General features: G+C 30.1%; 2 protein-coding genes across 7 annotated transcripts in view; both read right to left on the minus strand.

The window, feature by feature from the left end:
- The window catches only part of LOC115877735 (dedicator of cytokinesis protein 3), a 92968-nt gene extending 78281 nt beyond the window's left edge, over nucleotides 1-14687 (minus strand). For all 3 annotated transcript variants that reach the window (XR_004049396.1, XM_030894025.1, XM_030894023.1), the window contains exons 1-4: nucleotides 14558-14687; nucleotides 11222-11379; nucleotides 8778-8897; nucleotides 7945-8093 (exon numbers count right to left, since the gene is read on the minus strand). Coding sequence is in view for 2 of the 3 variants with exons in the window: in XM_030894025.1 (XP_030749885.1) it covers nucleotides 7945-8093; nucleotides 8778-8897; nucleotides 11222-11379; nucleotides 14558-14594 (464 nt within the window). In the remaining variant the exon portion in view is untranslated. The remainder of the gene's footprint in view (nucleotides 1-7944; nucleotides 8094-8777; nucleotides 8898-11221; nucleotides 11380-14557) is intronic.
- Nucleotides 14688-15343: 656 nt separating this feature from the next.
- The window catches only part of LOC115877737 (protein FAM107B), a 105524-nt gene continuing 99630 nt past the window's right edge, over nucleotides 15344-21237 (minus strand). For all 4 annotated transcript variants that reach the window (XM_030894032.1, XM_030894031.1, XM_030894030.1 and 1 more), the window contains 2 exons: nucleotides 16408-16576; nucleotides 15344-15945 (listed from right to left, as the gene is read on the minus strand). In XM_030894032.1, coding sequence (XP_030749892.1) covers nucleotides 15868-15945; nucleotides 16408-16576 — 247 coding nt within the window. In that variant the 3' untranslated portion in view covers nucleotides 15344-15867. The remainder of the gene's footprint in view (nucleotides 15946-16407; nucleotides 16577-21237) is intronic.

Raw genomic sequence — 21237 nt, forward strand, 5'->3', positions numbered from 1 at the left:
AAAATAAATCGCAGCAGATTCAAATACTCTTTCAAACTATATTAGGGTTTCCTATACCTATCTAGCTGAGATTTTGAATAAAAAGCAATTTTTCAATAAAATGACAACCAAGAAGACTAGTGTCGTCATGGCAAATTTCTAATGACAGTTAGTAGCTATTTTCAAAATTTAAATTAGTTTATGGACTTTACCATTTACTTAAATTTATACCAGTTTACTTTTATTTAATTTACCTATAATAACACACACCGGAAAAATCTAGGGATATCATTTTATTAAAGTTAAAAATAAATGTTTTGAATAAACAACCACATATTTGTAGGCCGATTCTTTCTACTTCGATTGAAACGAAGTAGTCACACTAGTTATTTCTAAATTTGGGATATTTGCAGAAATGTTTGTGCATTTTTTGTCAAATGTATAAAAAGCACCTAGCATCGATTGTTCGAATTTAACCTGTACTGGCTATGTTTTTATGATAACTGGCCAGAATTCATTCAAATAACTCTATTTAGTATTAAACGACATTATGGAGCGTAGACATCTTAACAGAGACGAAATGCTAAGGGCCATGGGTCTGCTAGAAGCTGGAATGCGCCAAATCGACGTAGCTAGAGCATTAAATACAACGTAAAGTGTAATATCGCGATTAAGTGCACGCTACCGTGAAAGTGGTGATGTTGCTGAAAGGCACACAGGGCGACATCGCATTACTACCCCTCAGCAAGATCATTTTTTACAATTAAATGCTCGATGCCGACCGACTCTTACAGCACCAGAGCTTAGTTTAATTCTCCAGGAAACACATAATGTAACCGTTAGTCCTGACACTGTTCGCAATAGATTAAAAGAGGTCAACTTAAGAAGCAGACGCCCCTGGAGAGCTCAACCCTTAACGAGAGGAAATCGAGAGGTACGATATTTGTGAGCTCAGGATCATGTTCAGTGGTCGAATGAACAATGGGCCAATGTTCTCTTCACGGATGAGTCACGCTTTGGAATTCATCCGGATTCGAGAAGGCTTAGGGTATGGAGAGAACCGGGAAATCTTATTCGGTTGGATCATGTTCAGGAAGTGCACCCTTATCAAGGTGGAACAGTTATGGTCTGGGGAGGAGTCCAGTTAGGCCGAAAAACCGATCTCGTTTTTCTTGAAAGGTTTCTAACAGGAATCACATATTGTGTTTTAATTCTTGAGCCTGTCGTGTTACCATATGCCAATGATTTTGGGAGAAATTTCATTCTCATGCATGACAATGCACGGCCTCATACAGCCAGAGTGGTAAGTGAGTTTATCAATGCTCATCAATTAAACATCGTACCCTGGCCGGCACAATCTCCTGACCTCAACACCATGGAGCACGTATGGGACGCGGTCCAAAGAAGAATTTTGAGAATGGGTATGCCTCGTGAAACTCGTAGGGATCTGGTTCGGGCCGTGAATGCAGCGTGGCAGGCTGTACCTCAAGAAGAGATCGACAACCTGATCAGGATCATGGAGAGACGATGTAGGGCTGTAATGAACAGTAGAGGAGGCCATACCCTTTATTAAGTAAAAATGGTTTTACCTTTTTTTTTAATTCACAGTTTAGAATTTAAAAAAAATGTGTGTATTTTTTTGAGTTCAATAAAAATCAAGGTAAATTTGAAAAATTCGGTAAATTTCGCATTTTTATTTCCAATACGTCCTGTAAACTATTTGTTTATTTTAATTTTATTATATCAGAAATGCAAATAATAAAATTACTGACGATGGCTGGATAAAATTGTAATATCCCTAGACTTTTCCGGTGTGTGTAGTTTAATAAATAATATTTATTAAATATGTATTTATTATTCTATCAAGAAAAACGAAGAAGTAGTTCTGTGATTTATTTTACGATGGATTTTTTATAAAAGAGCCAATTACGGCAAATTCATTTTCTTCACTTCCAACGACAGGTTTCTGCCTAATAGGTTTTTTAATAAACCACACTACCTGCTCTGCGAAATAGGACAAGTAGTTTTTCAAAGGAACGCTTATCAGGAAGATTCCTATTTGGATGTCTTTGAGCATAAACCCTTCTGTCCAGCAAGCAATTTTTCTTCAAAAATAAAATCACTAGTAACCCCTTCCGCTAGCAGATATTGCTTTATTTTTCTTGATAGAATAAAGAATACTTACTTATTAAACTATTGTAGGTAAATTTAAGTAAACTGTTATAAATCAAAATGATAATGTCCATAAACTAATGTCGATTTTGAAAATAGTTACTAAAAAATGTCACTGGAAAATTGCCATGGCGACACCAGCCATCTTGATTGCGATTTTATTGAAAAATCGCTTTTTATTCAAAATCTGAGCTAGATAGGTATAGGAAACCCTAATATAGTTTAAAAGAGCATTTGAATCTTCGTCGATTTATTTAAAAAAATACAGGGTGTTGCATTTGAAATAACGAACTTTTTATATAAAATAAATCCTTAAAATAGATCAGCAATTTTTGGTATCCCTGTATGAAGTTAAGGAAGCAATAACATTGTTCAGTAAAGTTTATTTCCCCACCTTTAAACTCAGCACAAGAATTAATTCTAAAAAGTAATGTACAGGGTGTTAATAATCTGTTCCATTGTAGTATGCATATTTAAATATCTTTAAATATCTCAAAAACCAAAGATTTTAACCATACTTAACCCTTATAATATGTCTTTTTTTGGGGAGAAGAATCCAAAAATGAAATAAAATACCGGGTGTTCGAGAATAAGCGTTAAATATAACTTCGGCATGGATATTAGTTTTGAAACACCCTGTATATTTCAAAATTATTTTAAATGGTGCGCATTGTGTCCCCACGTATACCCATAAAATATCTTGTTTTTACATCTTTCCTTTTTCGTATAGTCAACCGAGGACCCAGGCGAATGAGGTGCGCCACCCTGTATACAGCCATTGGGAAAATAAGTTAAAAAAACACTGCCTCCTGGACTATTTGTATTTTAAAAAAAATTTAATTATTTAAAATACTACTTGCTTAGTATGCAGCTGAGGTATATTTCGTTAAAACAGGAATACTGAGACACCCTGTATATTTGATGAAATATTTAGGACGGATATTACACGCAACAAGAACTGAGAATCTGTGTTGCGTCTGTACAACTTCTCGATAAGCGTGGAAAAGAAAAAATGCAATATTTACAAAGCCGAGTCTAGATTCATTAAAAACAGATGTGGAACTTTGTGGCATGTGCCGCTCATATGTTCTTTTCATTCATAATCCTCGGTATTTTACGCATTCTCTACTACTATAACGCTTAAAAAACATTAATTTGAATCAGTTTCAATTCCTGTCTATGTTTAAAAAAACAATAATACGATTATGCGCTTGGATATTTGCTTCTTAGGAAATTAAAAAAAAAATAGGATTTTATATCATTTTTTTTAATTATCAAAAATTAACAAAAAAACATTAACGTAAAGTCAAAAATTAACACACTAATTATAGAAAGATTAAAAAAGGACAGAACGTTTCGAGACACACAAACGTATTTCCAAAAAAAATATTTTTTATCAAATTTTTGAGGATTTTATTAATAGAGCCAACTTCGAAACTATTCATAATATAAGTGTAGTCTAAGTTACTGGATATATACAGAGTGATGGCAAAAGACAAAACTGTAATATATGGGGCATTTTTATAAATTTCCCTTACAACAGTTGACATGACATTTGTTAAAGTATTTTCCTTGTATTTTCTTTATTAATCATTTATGCGGAATTAATTTTAATTTTAATAACTCAATAATAAAACTTTTGGCACACACTGTACAACTTTAACGTTATTTTTTAATAAAATGCTAATTGCTTTTTAATCTACGTCATCGCTAACTAGAACCAAAATACAAGTTGTTGTATTTGCAAAAATAATTGATTAAAAATCAACACAACAGAAGCTATGCATTAATTAGCCTTGTTAAAAAATACGATCTAAGATAGTAAAATAAAATAAAAAAATCAATACTTTTTTATACCGTATGATCGAATAAAAACGGTGTCAGCGATGGCTATGAAATAAAGATCGCTGTCATTTTATATGTAAAATTATATGGGAAATTTCATCGATCGTCATTTCCAAGCCAACTGGACGCCGTTTTTTTTCGATCATACGGTATTATATCATCATTTTAAATAGTCCCTTTATCGTGTAAAAACTACGTCATAGTAGGCATAGAAGCCTACCATGAATTCACTGAGGCGTCGCGTCGTTTCTTGTTCACTGTCATTGATATCTTAATTATTAGATATTAATACACCTAGTATTATGGTATTCTGGTACATTGTCGATTTTTTGAATAAAATAATCTTTTTTATCTTATTTTTTATTAGAATGGTCATAATCTAGAGGGCTAGTGATACCGTATTAGAAAAATAAAATAATTAAGGGCTTGTTTTTTTTGTATTCATTATAATTTTGCTAATAACTTTGGTTTGAAAAAAGATACCAAGATGCGGTTTTGGCTGATGACTTTTTAAGCTTTTATTACTCTTTAGTATCAGCTAAAATTACATATACTATCGCATTTGATTTTTTTGAAAAAAACGTAATGTTTGTTAAGTTATAAGATAGCGCCCCCTAGCGTCTACGTTCAGAAGCTTATTTTTATTGTTTATGTGCAATAATATAGAGCAAGAAACGCTCTTTTAAACGGGCCCCCGTTTGTTGGATTCCGATCATCCAGTCCGGGGTTATTAATGTTTAAATAATAACAGATCTAACCTTTTCCCCCACCACTTTATTTTAGCAGATAGGCAAAAATGGTTCTGACAAAAAAGATCCAAAATTTTCTGAAGATTGTGAAGTTATTATTTATAGTAGCGATGGGAACTATCGAATGAATTAGACTATCGAATGGTTAATGAATGAATGATTTCAACTATCGAATGGTTTTATTCGAATAAAATCATTCATTCATTTGTATACTAAAGCATATGTGACAACCTCGCCGTGCGACTAAATGGTTATCGTTGAGCCACGACTATCGAATGCTTTTGATAAATGAAATTTAGTATTCGTTTGATTTTTGTATGCGTCAGTGCATTATTAGTTCTTCCAAATTTTTATAACTTCGCCGTATAAATACTGTGCTATTTTTGCGTTTATTAAAATAGTTAAAATACTAAAATAGTAGTTATTTTTTAATTTTATTTATTGACGATTGTGTGCATGTGCAGGTGGTCAAAATTTTTCCGAAAATTTTTGTGGTTTTCCGTAGTCCGATCTTTCAATTATTTAATTTTATATGGTATATGGTCTATTTTTTAATGGGAAATTTTGAGAAGTAGAAATTTTTAAGAGAGATGAGATGAACTTACAATTAATTTTAAAAATACATATTTGTATTTTAGATGTTTTAATAATATGAATTAGTTGAACTTAATAATCATATTTAAGTAATGTGGTTAAGTAAATGGTTATCGAACTCAAACTATGGGGTGAGAAAATTAAAATGAAAGTTTTACACGTGCCAATTTAAAAAAAAAAAGTTAACGATGTTTGTATTTTGTTTATGCTAATTCTCTTACATGTAGTTTTTTGCGAAGAAATATTTCATTTATTTTTTAAAGTAAATGCCAGTAAAAGTAAATATAATTTTTAAATAGTAATATAAAGCACCTAATATAAATAATTTTGATTTCTAATTTTTTATTTATATTTTCCTTCCATTACACTGCATGCTTAGAAAATTAATAAATGTTTATATTTCATGATTTTAAAATTTGTTGTTAATATAACAAATTAGTTCTGTAATTATTATTATTTAATAAACAAACGTTGCCAAACACAAAAAATTTAGAGACTATATTATTTTTAAATAGGATCTAATATAAATAATTTTGACATCTAATTTGTTGTTTATATTTTGCTACTACTTAAAAAAAATATTTATATTAAATGATTTTAAATTTTGTTGTTAATAGGTATAACAAATTATTACTGTTATTATTATTTATTAAACCAGGGGTGCGACTTTGTTCAAGTTAGCAACCGATCGTTTAGAAGCGATGTCGAAACCAGATCGATACTATGTTCATTGCAAAACTAGTGTCGCTCAAATGCTGCGAAATATGGTATCACTATCACACTCTTGCACACGTGTCTAGACTGTCGCCTCGCCACAAAGCGAGAAATCAGAATATCGCTACAAATCGATGTTGCTACTGAACATAGTGCATCAAGCTACAAATTACTTTGCTATCGCTTTGAAACATGAACAAAGTTGCACCCCTGTCTTTGCTTAAAAACATTAAAAATAATTTTCCTACATCCAAAATAACAAGTATTATTGCAGTGTAACAACAGAATATTAATAAAAAAAATGCAGAATATATATAGACATACTATCCCTAACTAACTAAAGCCAAACAATAATATTCTTTGCTAATATCAACTAATACCAAAATATGGCAACAGCGCCCTTCATAATGTTTTTTCTGTGTAAATACTAGCACCTCAATAAAAAAAATAATGTGTCCTTATCTATATCTGACTCCGCAAAAAATCAAAGATGCCGGCTTCTTTCATAGCATTGCCACCGACCGTTGTCGGGTTTCTCGGAAAGAAACCTACGTCGCCGGGCGACAACTAAAATTCAGTTAATATTTTATTATAATCGATCCTGACGAATAAATGAATTTCATAAATGAATGAATTTTATAAATGAATGGTTTTTGCTGCCGAATTACTAGAATACAATATTTCAAGGCAGATGACGGATCTATTCGATAATTTTTATTCGAATAGTTTTCAACGAATGTTTTTTTACTAACTATTGAATTATTCGAATGAATTGCAACTATCGAATGTTTCGATAGTATTCATTCGATAGTTCCCACTACTAATTTATAGTACAACTTATCTAGGCAAAACTTCGTAAAAATTCCATTCACTTAATTTCCGTAGCAGTTGCGCCCTCTAGCGGCCGTTCTACAAACTTGAAAATAATTCCCAGCAATTTCTCATGATCTCTTTAAATCTTTTTTATCAGTGATTTACGAAATGCCGTAATGACATCGCCAATCTCTTTCATCTGGTTGGCAAGTGGGAGTTCGAGGGAGTTCGACGTGACGTTGAACCATGGCTGAACATTCTATAGGTATACTTGATTGTGATTATTGGCATAAGATTTAATATAAAAATAAACTGCACAAATTCGATAATATTGATAGTGATATCAAAAAACGATAAGAGCACAACAATACTATTAGTTAAATATACAATTTGCATATCACACACAATAGTTCTAATATAAAATAAGCTGCAAAGAAAATTTAAATATATAATCCTGGATTATATTATCAAAGTTATTATCACTAAAATTTCTCTAAGTGATAAAAACAAAAACTTGGTTGTTTCAAATATTAGTCAGCTATTTCCGGGCGATAGCTATATACAGTGTGAAACAATAAACTACTGATACCACATGACCATTTTTAAAGGCCTTTTTTAAAAAAAGAAAAGCAGTATTGTTAAAAATGAACTGACTTCAAATAAGTGAGAATTTTTATTTTCAACATCATGATTGTTCAAATAATTCTTACAACCGTATGATCGAAAAAAAACGACGTCAAAGACAGCTGGGGAATGATAATCAATGATAATTTTGGCGAGGTCAATATATGCAATAAATTGTAGTTTTATTTTGATAACGTTCAGTACCTAATCGCGGAAGTTGCGTTGAGAAAAACAATAAAATTTGATATAATAAAGGCGGTAGATTTGTCCTTGAAAAATGTATACCGTCGAACGGCGGTATTCTCCATATATTTAGTAACAACCGCCGTATTTAAAAAAATTGACCTAGGCGGTATTCACGTTAATAAATATGTAAAACCGTCTATGCCGCCGCGGTAATTTAGCCAGTTTGTATTACAAAACCGGAAAAATATTGTTTTCTTAACAAACTTACCTGTTTCCCCAGTCGATTTTCTGTATAATTTTCATTTTCAACTCCCTGGTTTGGTCGTGAGTAAGAGTCCCAGAAACCAGCTGTCTCCTCCACTCCAACAGATCCCTCATAACCTTGCCTACTGTGTCGAATTTGTAGTGATTTCTCTCCTAAAACAACAACAATTCTTAAACCAGTTTCAGAAATAATAATTAAATATTTCAATAAATAATAATAATAAATCGCTAGAATAATTAATAATTTAAACAATTTAACAAAAAATTACGGATAAATCAATAAAAGTTTAAAACTTTACATTTTTCAGCTTTCATTCAGAAAACTTGCCAATAAATTCATTTAACTAGAATTTATTTGTGTAATAATCGTAAACAATGTAATCTCAACCTCGTCAACTTAGTTTGAGAAATAATAATTAAATATTCAAATAAATAATAATAACAAATCACTAAAATAATTAATAATTTAAATAATTTAACAAAGAAAAGGATAAATCAATAAAAAATAAAACTTTACATTTTTCAGCTTTCATTCAGAAAACTTGCCAATAAATTCATTTAATTAGAATTAGTTTGTGTAATAATCGTACACCATGTAATAATGTAGATAGAAAAAATATTTGTATATGTATTGTGTCTAAAATTCAAGTAAAAAATTGGTGACAAAATTACCAATTAAAAAAGTAGAAAAAGTAGCTGTGGCAACATTGCTACGTGCATTCGTGAAATATTTTAATGACATGCACGCCATCTTTTATCGATGTTCCTATAATATATTAGAGTTACATTAGACTTTTTCTAACTTTAAGAAATTTCTGCTAGGATTGTCCAACTTACCACAAATATGTTTTTCCACATACGCCCCCATTCTCTCAGGACCAAGGTCACTTCTCTGACCACTGGATCTTCGACGGGTACTACACTCTCAAACAGACCTTCATTGTCAACTTTACATTGCTAGAATTAAAAAACAAAGTTTACTAAATTAGCTATGTCTTAAATAACTTTAAAAACCTCACTATTTAATGTTTCTATAGTTAGGAAGCATGTTTTTAAATAAGGCTGTACTTAAACTGCCGTTAAACGGTAGCTTACTAAAATGCCGTTAATAGGTATGACGTCGTTGATGCGACGCATTTGACGGCTTTATGAAATATAGAAGTTTTATAAGGACTAACCAACGCTATCCACCCCACCAAATAACCAACTTAACCAACGCAACTAACCTCGACACTGATAAAAAATATAAAAAACAAATATAAATTGGTAAAAATCAACCAACCCCACCAAATAACCAATTAATCAATGAATTAATACCCTCCAAATACCCACGCTAACCAACCCGCCAAATAACTAAACCAATCCAACTAAAAAGAGTGAAACCAATGCAATAAGATCACGCTATAAGCAGGCGGATGAAACTGCCATTTGAATTTTGGAAACACGGCGGAGTTTCTGCCAGTAGAGGGATAGATGGCGCTGCGTAGAAATTTCATCTAAAGTCCCTAGATATTCATCTAGGGACTTTAATTTCATCATGATTTTATCAAGTCATCCACAGAGTATAGTTTAATTAACAATTCGTTTGATTCTCTGTGGAGTAATTGGGGTAGTTGGAGTAGTTGAAAAATATAAATATTTATACAAAATGTTGATAATTTAACAGCGATGTGCTTTGTTACCCTATGAATAAACATTGATATGAAGTTGCTTTCGCCAGAAACAATTATAATTAAATAATTTAATAAAAATTTAATTTCTAAGTGACCCGGATCAGTTAGATCAGTAAAATAAATTGAAAAATAAACGTCATTCCATATTTGGCAATGTCTGTCAGTTTCTGTGAAGTGGAAGTGAATTGTGATTTGTTTTTATGGGAATATTTTACGGATTTTTGCGAATTTAGAGTATTTTGGACGATAGGATTGTGAAATTTAAAAGCCAAGTAGTTTAATATATAAGATTAATTAATCCCTGTGATAATTTTTATGAAATTTCTCATAATCAAAACAAATTCTTTCAACAAAATGGCTGTCTCAGAAATTTGGAAGATCATTAATTTTAAAGTTTTATTTAAGTGTATTTATATCGAATCAAGAATTTGTATAACATATTAAAAGCTTAATTTTAAAGGTTGTGCAGTAATTTATGTAAGTGTACGCTTTTAGATAAATATTAAATATACAAATTTGCAAAGACAAACAAGTAATTTTAAAAAGATCATTTATTTATTTAAACGAGTATAATCATTAATCATTAGGTTGAAAATATATTTGTATTTACTTATTTATATATTTTCTATACCCTTGTATTATTTATAAGCCCTATATGTCCTGTTTTATTTGAAAAAAAAATGCTTCGAGTCATCGAGAATAGATTTAATAACAATTTTGTCCCTTGGCTTTGTGTATTATATAATGTGAATTGTAAGATGTTTCTATTTGAATAGGTCATTAAAGTTGAGATTAAAGTTATACCAAATTATATTCACGGTAACTATATGTCTTTTATATAATGAATTATTTATTTATAATTTATAACCTTTTTTATAATTACTTATAACTGATTGTATAAATTCTGATAACTTTTATATATACTTGTATAGTGTTGAATGTGTTATATGTAATTTTATTAACAATGTTATAATAAAATAATCAAGTTACAAATTTTTCGTGTTTTATTCTAATTTCAGGGATAATTTCAACCTAATTATTAATTTATTTGTATCAAAATACATTATTTTTATTTTGTAAAATGTTTTGTTACAAATAAGTTCATAATCTAGATTGAAATTACCAAATATAAGTAAAAAACTTATGAACTGGCAGTAAAGGTCCATTTAAAAATATGGCGCGAATTTTTAGTTCTGCCAGTAGCCCGCTTGGATCGCGTCGAGCGCGTGTTTCCAGGCTTTAACATAGGAGTTTTCATTTCTTTCAGTTAGTTATTCTATGCTATAAGCAAAAAATATATAAAAAGTCTTGGTCGGCGTGAGATTTGAACTACGGATATGGAGATATGTTCGATTTATATTCAATACTAGAATTTATAGGACTAAATTAATAAAAAATATAGGATCTTCTTCCGATGCGCAGTAGTGAACGCAACGGGTATCGGCAGCCAGACGGGCCGCATGCTGTTCCAGAGAGCATAGTAAAAGATATATTAAAGAGCCAGACGTCTTAAAATACTTTCTCGAAAACGTTGCTAGCTCTTAGACTATAATATTTACAGTAAGACCGAAAATATAATTTAAGAGACTTCTAGAAGTCGGTACTTACTTTCAGAAAGATATAGCTCTGTGGGAATATGCCCTTGTGAGCTCTATTTTTAGTCGCGAAACCTCTGTACCAGCCCTGGCATTCTTCTAAAATTTGGACCGTATCTCCGATCTCCAGAGGCAGGCCGAACCTGACGTCGCTCTTCCAATTGTAAATGGCTGAAAGAAATTAATATTTAGAGAAAAAAAAAGCAATTTAAATACCGTATGATCGGTACGATCGAAAAAAAACGGCGTCAAAGACGGCTGAGAAATTACAATCGATAATAATTTTGCCGAGGTCAATCTCTAGGCGTAATTTACTAAAAATTGACATAAAATAAACACTAATTATTATAGAGAGATTAAAAAACGATAGAACTGTTTCCAGATACACAAATCTACTTCCAAAAAACTATTTTTTCTCGGATTTTAAACCACACCATTTAAAAATCGTTTTTAATCAATATAAAAATAAATTACAACCTTCTTAAGGCCAACTGGCTGCTGTAAACGCCATTAAAAGGTAAAAAAGAGAACGGGCGAAGTAATGACGTCTAGGGCTTGACCTCGCCAAAATTATCGTGGATTGTCATTTCCCAGCCGTCTTTGACGCCGTTTTTTTTTCGATCATATCAATTTATTTATTAATAACTAATTTGTCAGATATTTTGGTGTAAAAACGCTTCAATCCAAGTCGTTCTAGTTTTTGACAAAATAATGCCCTTCTTATACACAAAAAATTTGAATGTTTTTAATAAAAATTAATTAGATTTTCTTGGAATTCCAAGAATTTTTCAAATATTTATTTACCTTTTAACACAGGTAAATCTGTTTCAAGATTCAAGGTTAAACAAATGTTTTATAAATACCATGATTATACAGATTATGTAACAATCATACAATTGCAGTAAATATTTCCTTTGATAAAATTCTAGGTATATTTTCTATATTTCTCAGTAAAAAATTTAAAATAAACAAGAAAGTAGTGTGTATGCAAGTAAGTATAATATGTTATCCAATAAAATTGGATCATTTAAAATATACATATTTCAATTGCCCAAAGCACAGTAAATAAATATGAGAGCAAAGGTAATATAAGGGTAATATGCACAAGCATATTTATTTACCCATAAATATGTCTAAATAAAACTGCAATCAAATAATATGGTTAGATTATTGCGACGATTTGATAATAAAGAGCTTTTTGTCACAAAAACCAGATTTATTCATTCACGCTATTTCAATTTTAGAAACTTTTGTAAACAAAGCTGATAATGCAAGAAATAATTGATAACTTCATGGAGAAAGACTGAACTTTTATATAAAACTTGCATTAAAATGACTTTTTAATTACAAATACAGAAATTATTGCAAATCGAGCTGCAAATACAATATTTTCATTATTTTCTTATTAAATATTTCTATTTTTGTCTCACTGATAAAAATTTATCTTCAATAGATACAGTATTATAATTTATAATGTTTCAATGATATTTTTAAAACGTTTTATGTGGTTCTATATCATTTTTGTTAGAAAAAGCATGAACTGTCATGTTTAATAGTAATTCTTGAAGAAGTACAAAGTCCTCTTGTTATTAGAAGATTTATAAAATACCTAACAAAAAAATATATAGAAAACTTAATATTTTAATTGTGTCTTCAAGGTGCAATGCATTACATAGAAAGTATAAATCATATACAGGGTGGTCTGAACTGTATTCCGGAAACTTATTTGAAAAAATTTTATTTGCAGTAAATTAAACATGTTGACTAAATACCGTATGAGCGAGAAAAAAAAACGGCGTCAGCGATGACTATGGAACGAAGATCGCTGTCATTTTATATGGGAAATGTTATAAGTTAAAAATTCAGTTAAAAACTCCCAGACACCAATTTTCATCCAAATATTGACATTATTTCAGAAATTATTTGGAAAAAATCGAAGTAAAAATGAAACTTCTACACCCTGTATCTCCGAAACTAAGCATTTTAGGACATATATATTTACACAAACTTTTTTTTTAATTATTTTTATCTGCAGAATATGTTGCCGAAGTTTGCGGAATACAGTTCGGACCACCCTGTAAAATCTAAAATTATCAGAAATCCATCTCCTATTTACAAACATATCATTTCTTAGATATTAAAATTATCTTAAAATAATTATAAAAGATAACATTATGTAAAAGACAGAATATTTATAGATAAATTGCACAAAAACGATTATCCCAAAGCACGAAATTAAGATTTTTTCAGTTTCAAATATATTTTTTTAATAATTATACAGATTTAACACCTACTATAAACTTATTTCTATTATTTTGTTATTATTTCTACATTTTTTCATTGATAAAAAGCTATCTTAATAAATACAGACGTTAAATTTATGATGCTTCATAGATTTTTGAGAAAAAGTGCCTTACTATAAAAAGAGCATGACTATCAAGTTTGTTAGATATTCTTCGAGGATTAAATTGCAAAGTTCCGTTATTATAATGGAATTTATAAAATATCTATCAAGTCTAGAAACAAAAAAATTACAGAAAACCTAATATTTTCATTTCATATCTTCAAGGTGAACGGAAAATAAATTACATAGAGAATAGGTATTATTTATAGGTTTATACAAGACCTTTTATACAAAATTACTCTATGTAAAAGTAAGCAGTGTTATTTTTTGACAAATTATATAATACAATCATCAAAAATTAGTCCCTAAGAACTGTAATTTATTAGAAATTAAAATTATCTTAAACACAGGAGCTTAAACAAAATAGAGGCTATTGTTAACAATCAGCAGGTCGCCGCTTTCAAACAATAACCACCACTGTCGACTAAAAAGGCTCATCCCCGACGAAATTAAAATAATCCTTATTATAATTCCAGTCAGAGACACAGAGGAAACGGCACTTAAAATATTGAGATGTGAATGTCTTGTCAAGAACCTTCCACACAGGAAATAGGCAGTGTTCAAGGGAACTAAAATAAATCCTAGTTACTGACTGGTTTCACTCAGGTGTTTGTTTAAACTTTGACTTTGTCCGTTCTTAATTATTTAGAACCACCTCGATGAAAACTGATACATCAGCGAAAAAGTTGTAAGAAGTTTGAAAACATTGCAAAAATTTAATTTATCTACGTTCCAAAACAAACATCGACACAAATTTAAACTATTATTAACTAAATGGTTTGATGATAAGGGTAACTTCCTACAAAATCTATTAGAATAATAAAGGAAATGCTGATAATTCCTAATGGAAAACAAAATCGCAATATCACAATCAGCTAGATGAGCGATATTTCGTTCGATATCAAAGCCTTCTGGACGGGTTTTTAACACAAAGAGAGCACTTACCGACACCGTATTTCTTTGTTTTGGTCGGGATCCACATTTTGCTCGGCTACACAAACAAAATCACATTTTAAAACACGGCAAAACACGAAAAAATATTAGATCGATAGATCCCTCATCTGATGCACGGCCATTGTTTGCTTTGATTGTCAAATTTGACTGAAAAGGACGAAATTCAAGGCTAACTTCAGACGGTAGGTAGAAAACTTTATAGCGTTTGTTCGATCTAGTCGGCCTAGATGGCGCCTCGTGTCTTAAAATAAAAGAAGAAAATCGTTTCTGTTTATTTTTTGTTTTTGCTGGTTTTTTTGTGATTTATGTATGATTTTTTTATTATAATTCAGTTTTTAATTATGATTTAACAACTTCTAGAAAGAACAAAGGTAATGAGAATGAGAAAAAGCTCCAATTATTCAACAGAGGATTTTAAAGTGAATGGGATGATGCAGGTTTGGAGTGAAAATAATCTTAAATAAAAAGTGATATGGATCTTTTCAGAATAGTCACCCTGTAGATTGATGCTAATAAGTAATCAAGAAGTAAAAAATGCATATAAATTACCAGGAGTTCAATAAAAACAGATGAAACACGCTGATATGAGCGATGATCTTTTTCTTGTTCAAAATAATTGAGTAAAGGTGAGAAAAGTTGCTAGTTTCGAATATTTAGTGGTTTTAGCATTTTTTTGCAATGAAAATCGAAGTTTTAATTAAACAAAACGTAGATTTAATGCGACATTTGTCAAAGATTTCTCTATATTTAGTTGGATAGGAAATAAAACACCTTAAAAACATTTTGTACAAAATATATTTCTGCATTTTCCTATAATAATACACTGTTCTTAGAACTAGGTACACTTACACATCTACATTAGATTCACCCTCACATTTAGCTAAACAATAATAACGTCAAAACTATAATTCTGCTTCGTACTTAAGCATGTATCACATTAAATTAAATATGTACTTATAACTTACGACTAATTTTCATACAAAAAAATAATGAACAAACAAAAAAATACACATTTTTTATTATAACTGATTGAAATCGATATTCAACCAACCAAAATTTAGTCCAGAATGTTTAATGTAGCTCATTTTTTGGAAGCCTGTCGATAAAAAACAGATTAATGAACGTTTTTATGGCATGATATAACATTTTTCTTTCACAAAAATTGTTATGGCTTATAATATTAATTATAATTGATACGGCGATTGATTGTTTCATACAACGTTTTTTTTTTCATGTAAAAATATATATGTTTATATATTCATAAAAAAATGATTCGATTTTTCCTGATGACGTTGAGAGTCTTATTTTAGTTCGTTTGTTGCCTTCAATTTCATCCTCGCTTGGAGGAATTCTTTGTTTATCACCTTGTCTTCTTCATTCTGTAAAGAAAATAAACCGTTAATATTATATTAAAAAATTAAATTCATTTTTATACCATACGATCGAAAAAAAACGGCGTCAAAAACATTTCTTAACAATTTGGTGAAGGAATACTTTTAAAGTGTAAGTGTTTTAATATTTTTTTGTGTAAAATAAGTGTTTTATTTTGCTGTTGTAACACCAAAAGTTCCATTCCCAACTGTAAAAAACATAATATCTGTATTGTGTTGACTACACTATACCGGGTGCGTCTCAAAAGTGGCTCACCCCTATAACTTTCATATTTTTTCAGTTAAAAAAACGAGATTTGGTGTGTTAGTATATGACATAAATTAGGATTGATTGACGTATTCAATAATTGTTTTCACAGTAACCACAGAATAAATAAGTGCATAATTTGAAAAGTTCCTACAGATATTTAGTGATTATAAAAATGATAAAAAGTGATTTTTTGTTTTTACCTCAACTTTGTCAGGTTTTTCGAGCCTTTTTGCCCGATCCGCTATGACTTTTTCCAATTCCGGTACCTTGGCCGCTATGTGGTTCTCCAGCTGCTTTTTGGCAAGGTTGTCCTTGTGTCGTTCCAAGGCCCTTTGTAGTTCAGTCTTTTGGTTCAAGACGTTCTTACCTCTGCAAAAAAAAAGGAAAATTAAATTAATAAAATATTATTTATTACTGTTTTATATAATTTTCAATAATCATAATGATGAAAATTCAATAATGCTCAAAACATGTTCAAATGGCAGGAACTAATAACGCTATCATTACAATTACATTTAAATAATATACCTATTTTTCCCAAATTAACAGCTTTTCCAGGTTTAAAGATTTTATTTCCATCACGCGTGGCATGTGGTAAATTCAGTTAATTTAAGAGCCTAAAGTAAATAACCAACGTAATCTTTAACAGGAATCTATAAAAATGGAATATTCAAATAAAACCATAGATCTTATAACTAATAGATAGCTTACTGATTTTAAATAGACTAGTAAATTTTACAATAGACTAGTAAGTCAGTTTTATTTTGTATAAAAAAAATTGTGTGCATATTTAGTGTGAAACTTCTTACTAATAGCTATTAAATTGAAGAATTTGAAGGACATGTGAAAAGTGTAATTTGAAATGTTGAAAAAGTAATAAATTAAAAAAAATTACGCGTAAAAAATAGTTTTTTACCTGTAACAAATAGTTTTTTACGTGTGACAAATAGTTTTTTGCACATAAAAATAGTTTTTTGCTTGTAGCAAATAGTTTTTTACGCATAAAAAATTGTTTTTTACGTGTAAAAAAATATAAGTTTAAATAAGTTTCACTTCAAAAGAAAAAATCTTTAAATATGACTCTTCTTACTTATAATGCATTTGAATATTTATTTACACTTTGACTATTTTATTTTAAGTTTTTTCGTTAGATATTTTTATTCCTTTATTTAATTTTCTTTGACGATTTTTTATAAGCATAATAATCATCCATCTATTTCTTTTAACGTCTATGGATAAAATTTAAAATAGATTAGCACCTTTTTTGTCTGTTACGCAACTCGTAAATTGTACAGTCAGTGTAATTAGTGTACAGTACACTAAAAGGTTTTTCCTTAAACATTCTTGGACCTGAAATCGATTTTCCTGATTCACTTTAAGGTGACTAATTTTAAATGGCTGATTATGTTGTTATATCCGGTATTTTTTAAATATCTTACACAATATATGTAGTATAGTCCAATCAAACTCAGATATCTGTAATTTTCGTTCAAAAGTAGATTATTTTTTTTAACTCTTTAAAACTGAACATATGCATTAACTTTTAATAATTTAGAGAGAATATATGTATGTATAAATATTGTAAATTTTATACTTGGTACTGTTTATGGTCTAGACAATAAGTCTATAAAGCACAAAATGCTTAATTTTCAAAAATTAATTGCATTTTTTTTAAGAAAATAGCATAATAAGGAGATAATTTAAACACATGGTATTAAATAACCAACATGGACACCCTAACAGACACGTGTGGTAGAAAAATAACACACGTGTGCTTTAGTGGCTCTTTTCACGCCTATTTTTTGAGTTATGTGTACTTCCTTAGGGAGCTGTGAGAAAAAGTTCAAAAATTTGCCTAAAAATGATCGAAAAAAAAACGGTGTCGGAGACGGCTAGGAAATGACAATAGATAATAAGTTTCATGACGTCAATCTCTAGACGACAGCGATTAGAGTGACAATGCCTAACGATTAACAAAAATTTAAAAATAAATCCCCAACATGAATAATGAACAACACATTTAAACCTTTGAATAAGAAGACTAAGGAAGGAGCATAATGCTATCCATGTATTCATGCATGGTGGGCGGAAAAGCCACCATAAAAGCTCTCTAGGGTGGGGATCCTTGACAGTTCTGTTTGACGATTCATTTGACACATTTGAATTTGATTTGAAATTTTGTGGATTTGTCAGTCTTTACGGAGCTTATTTTATGTTATTTATTATTTATTCTACTACTGATAGTTGTATAAAGGTAGTAAATCTAGATGGAAATTGTGGCAGAACTTAAATTAACAGTGACACTATCGCGATTTATCGAAAAAGACTCTAAAATAGTTGGTTGTGTAGCGTGCGGTAGATCTCGGCAAAAATTGAGTGAAATAATGGAACAACTTTTCGCTAGTAAGTGACTATATAATATACATACGTGTAGTAAACCGATCATTTATGAAATTCACTTAAATTAACTAAATTATATATTTTTCTTGCATTTTAGCTTTTATTTATTACTTGTCAAAGATTAGATGTCAAAGAATTTAGATACGTTAATTTGACTTACCTGCTTCAGTAGCGTATCGGATCTTTGTGTTAATAAATACCTATTATAACTTATCTATTTTTATTAGAATTATATATTTTTATAACAATTTTAATAACTACCAACATTTATTCACAACGTAAAATAAAACAACAAATTATTGAGTCTACCCCACGTCTACCCTACATCATAGTTTTACATTTTTTAAATAAAATTAGAACGACACTGATAAACCGGAATTTAAGTCGGCCATATTTGAGGCCCATCGCGGTGTACCTAAGATTTTTGATATGCTCCTTCCTAGTCTTCTTATTCAAAGATTTAAACAAAAACAGACCACAGACCACACAAAACAAATTGTTGGTTAGTAGCAGTTAGTAGTTGTCAGAGATATAGATGTAGTAGTATTTTGGTTTAATGGCCACAGCTATCCGGCCGGATAAATAGAATTGTCGTTTTTTAATAAAAATTAAAAAAACATTATAAAATTATAAAGCTAGAATAGTATATAAATCCTTCAAATTTTTAGCCGACCATACCAAGAGGTATGGTAGGCTATTAAGATCGAAAAAAAAGTTTTTTTAATTTCACTCAAAATGAGTTATTTGGGTCATAAATGACCTAAATACAAAATATTTTCATGGTGTCTGTCTGTCTGTTCGTCTGTCCGTCTGTCTGTAACACAATTTGGCACAAAAATACTATGGCACCAGAGAATCTGGCTATTAGTTTTTGGTGGGGGTGGTGGGTTGGTAAGGGGGTTAAAAATTTTAAAAATTCGTAACTCCAAAATTACAATAGCTAGCGAAACGCCGTTTTCAATTTAAGATCAGGAATAATATTTGCAACAAAATTTGAAATAACATCAAAATCAATCAAAGTCGCAGTTTTTGAGATAATTGAAACTAAAAGAACTGCCTACCAACTTTTTATTAACATATTTTAGTATGGGCGGCTATACGTGCCGATTTTTTTCATTCCATCTGCAAAATATTCCAATGTCGCAGAATCAAAAAAAAAAAAACTAAAACATACTGGTATAACTCCATTGTGCATTACAAAAACGACCACCCTGTAACCGCGTTGCATACCGGATGTTGTCAGCCCTTTTTTCTCGGTATGCGCTAAAACGCATTCATTTATTTCAGCTCGCATAAACATAGTACTGTTAAAACTGGGTTACATATGGTCGATTATGATGATTAATTTTTCGGTATTACTGAGGCTAGTGTTTCAAATGAATCATTAAAAGTGATTAAAGTAATTGACAGATGCGCTATTATTTGTTTTTATTTCCATTCTGAATGTTTACACTTTACATTATTAAGGAATTAAACAATATTACTAATAAAATAAATCAACATTACACAAGCACAAAGTACTTGCTTTCTATGTTATCCAGTAAAATTGTATCGCCGTATAGAGAGTGAAAAAAAAGTTTTTCAGCGACTGTCTTCTGAATGTAAAATTAACAAAATCGGAAATATTCCCCTTGCGGTTTTTGAGCAATAGGGGTGTTTTTTTTTAAACTGTACTACAACAAAATAATTAGACGCAAATTGTACATAAGAACATTCTCTATAAGTTCACCTAATGATTTTTTTAAAAGTTTATTATTATATTATATTATTTCCGGACTTAGCGGCCGTTTCATGAGCCCTTTGGGGTGGTTTTCAAAAAGTTTATTATATTATATAGCAAATTGACCCGTATGAAAGTTGTTCATAATAAATGGACAAGCAACTTTTCCTCATATATTTTTTGTAGCTTGATTATTTTTGGAGATAGCGGCCAGTTCATGAACAAATTAGGGTAGTTTTCAATGTTACTCTTTTTTCAGCAAATTCACCCTAGGAAACTCGTTTAAAATAAGAGTACATATTATACCTTTGCCTTATGAACTGTTTTTGTAACTTGACTATTTTTGGAGATAGCGCCCAGATCAAACTACCCCAATTTGTTCATGAACTGGATGCTATCTCCAAAAATAATGAAGCTACAAAAAAAATTTTGAGGAAAAGTTGCTTGTTCATTTATTATGAACAACTTTCATACGGGTCAATTTGCTGTAAAACAAACTTTTTGAAAACCACCCCAAAGGGCTCATGAAACGGCCGCTAAGTCCGGAAATAATAAACTTATAAAAAAATTCATTAGGCGAACTTATAGAGAATGTTCTTATGTACAATTTGCGTCTAATTATTTTGTTGTAGTACAGTTTCAAAAAAAACACCCCTATTGCTCAAAAACCGCAAGGGGAAAATTGCCGATTTTGTATATTTTACACTCAGAAGACAGTCGCTGACAAACTCTGAAAAAATCAGCTTGCCCGTAATTTTTTTTTTCAAATGACAATTTTATTGGATAAATGCATCATCAACAAACATTTTCGAATCATACACTTTATATTTTTTTGTTGTCAAGTGTTATTCTAGTTTGTTTTCCTTATTTAAGTGTATTTGTTTGTGTTTTATATTAAGTCTTAAGTTTT

Source organism: Sitophilus oryzae, unplaced genomic scaffold, assembly GCF_002938485.1.
Source record: "Sitophilus oryzae breed Bouriz unplaced genomic scaffold, Soryzae_2.0 scaffold_1498_pilon_pilon, whole genome shotgun sequence".
Taxonomy (NCBI): Eukaryota; Metazoa; Arthropoda; class Insecta; order Coleoptera; family Curculionidae; genus Sitophilus; species Sitophilus oryzae.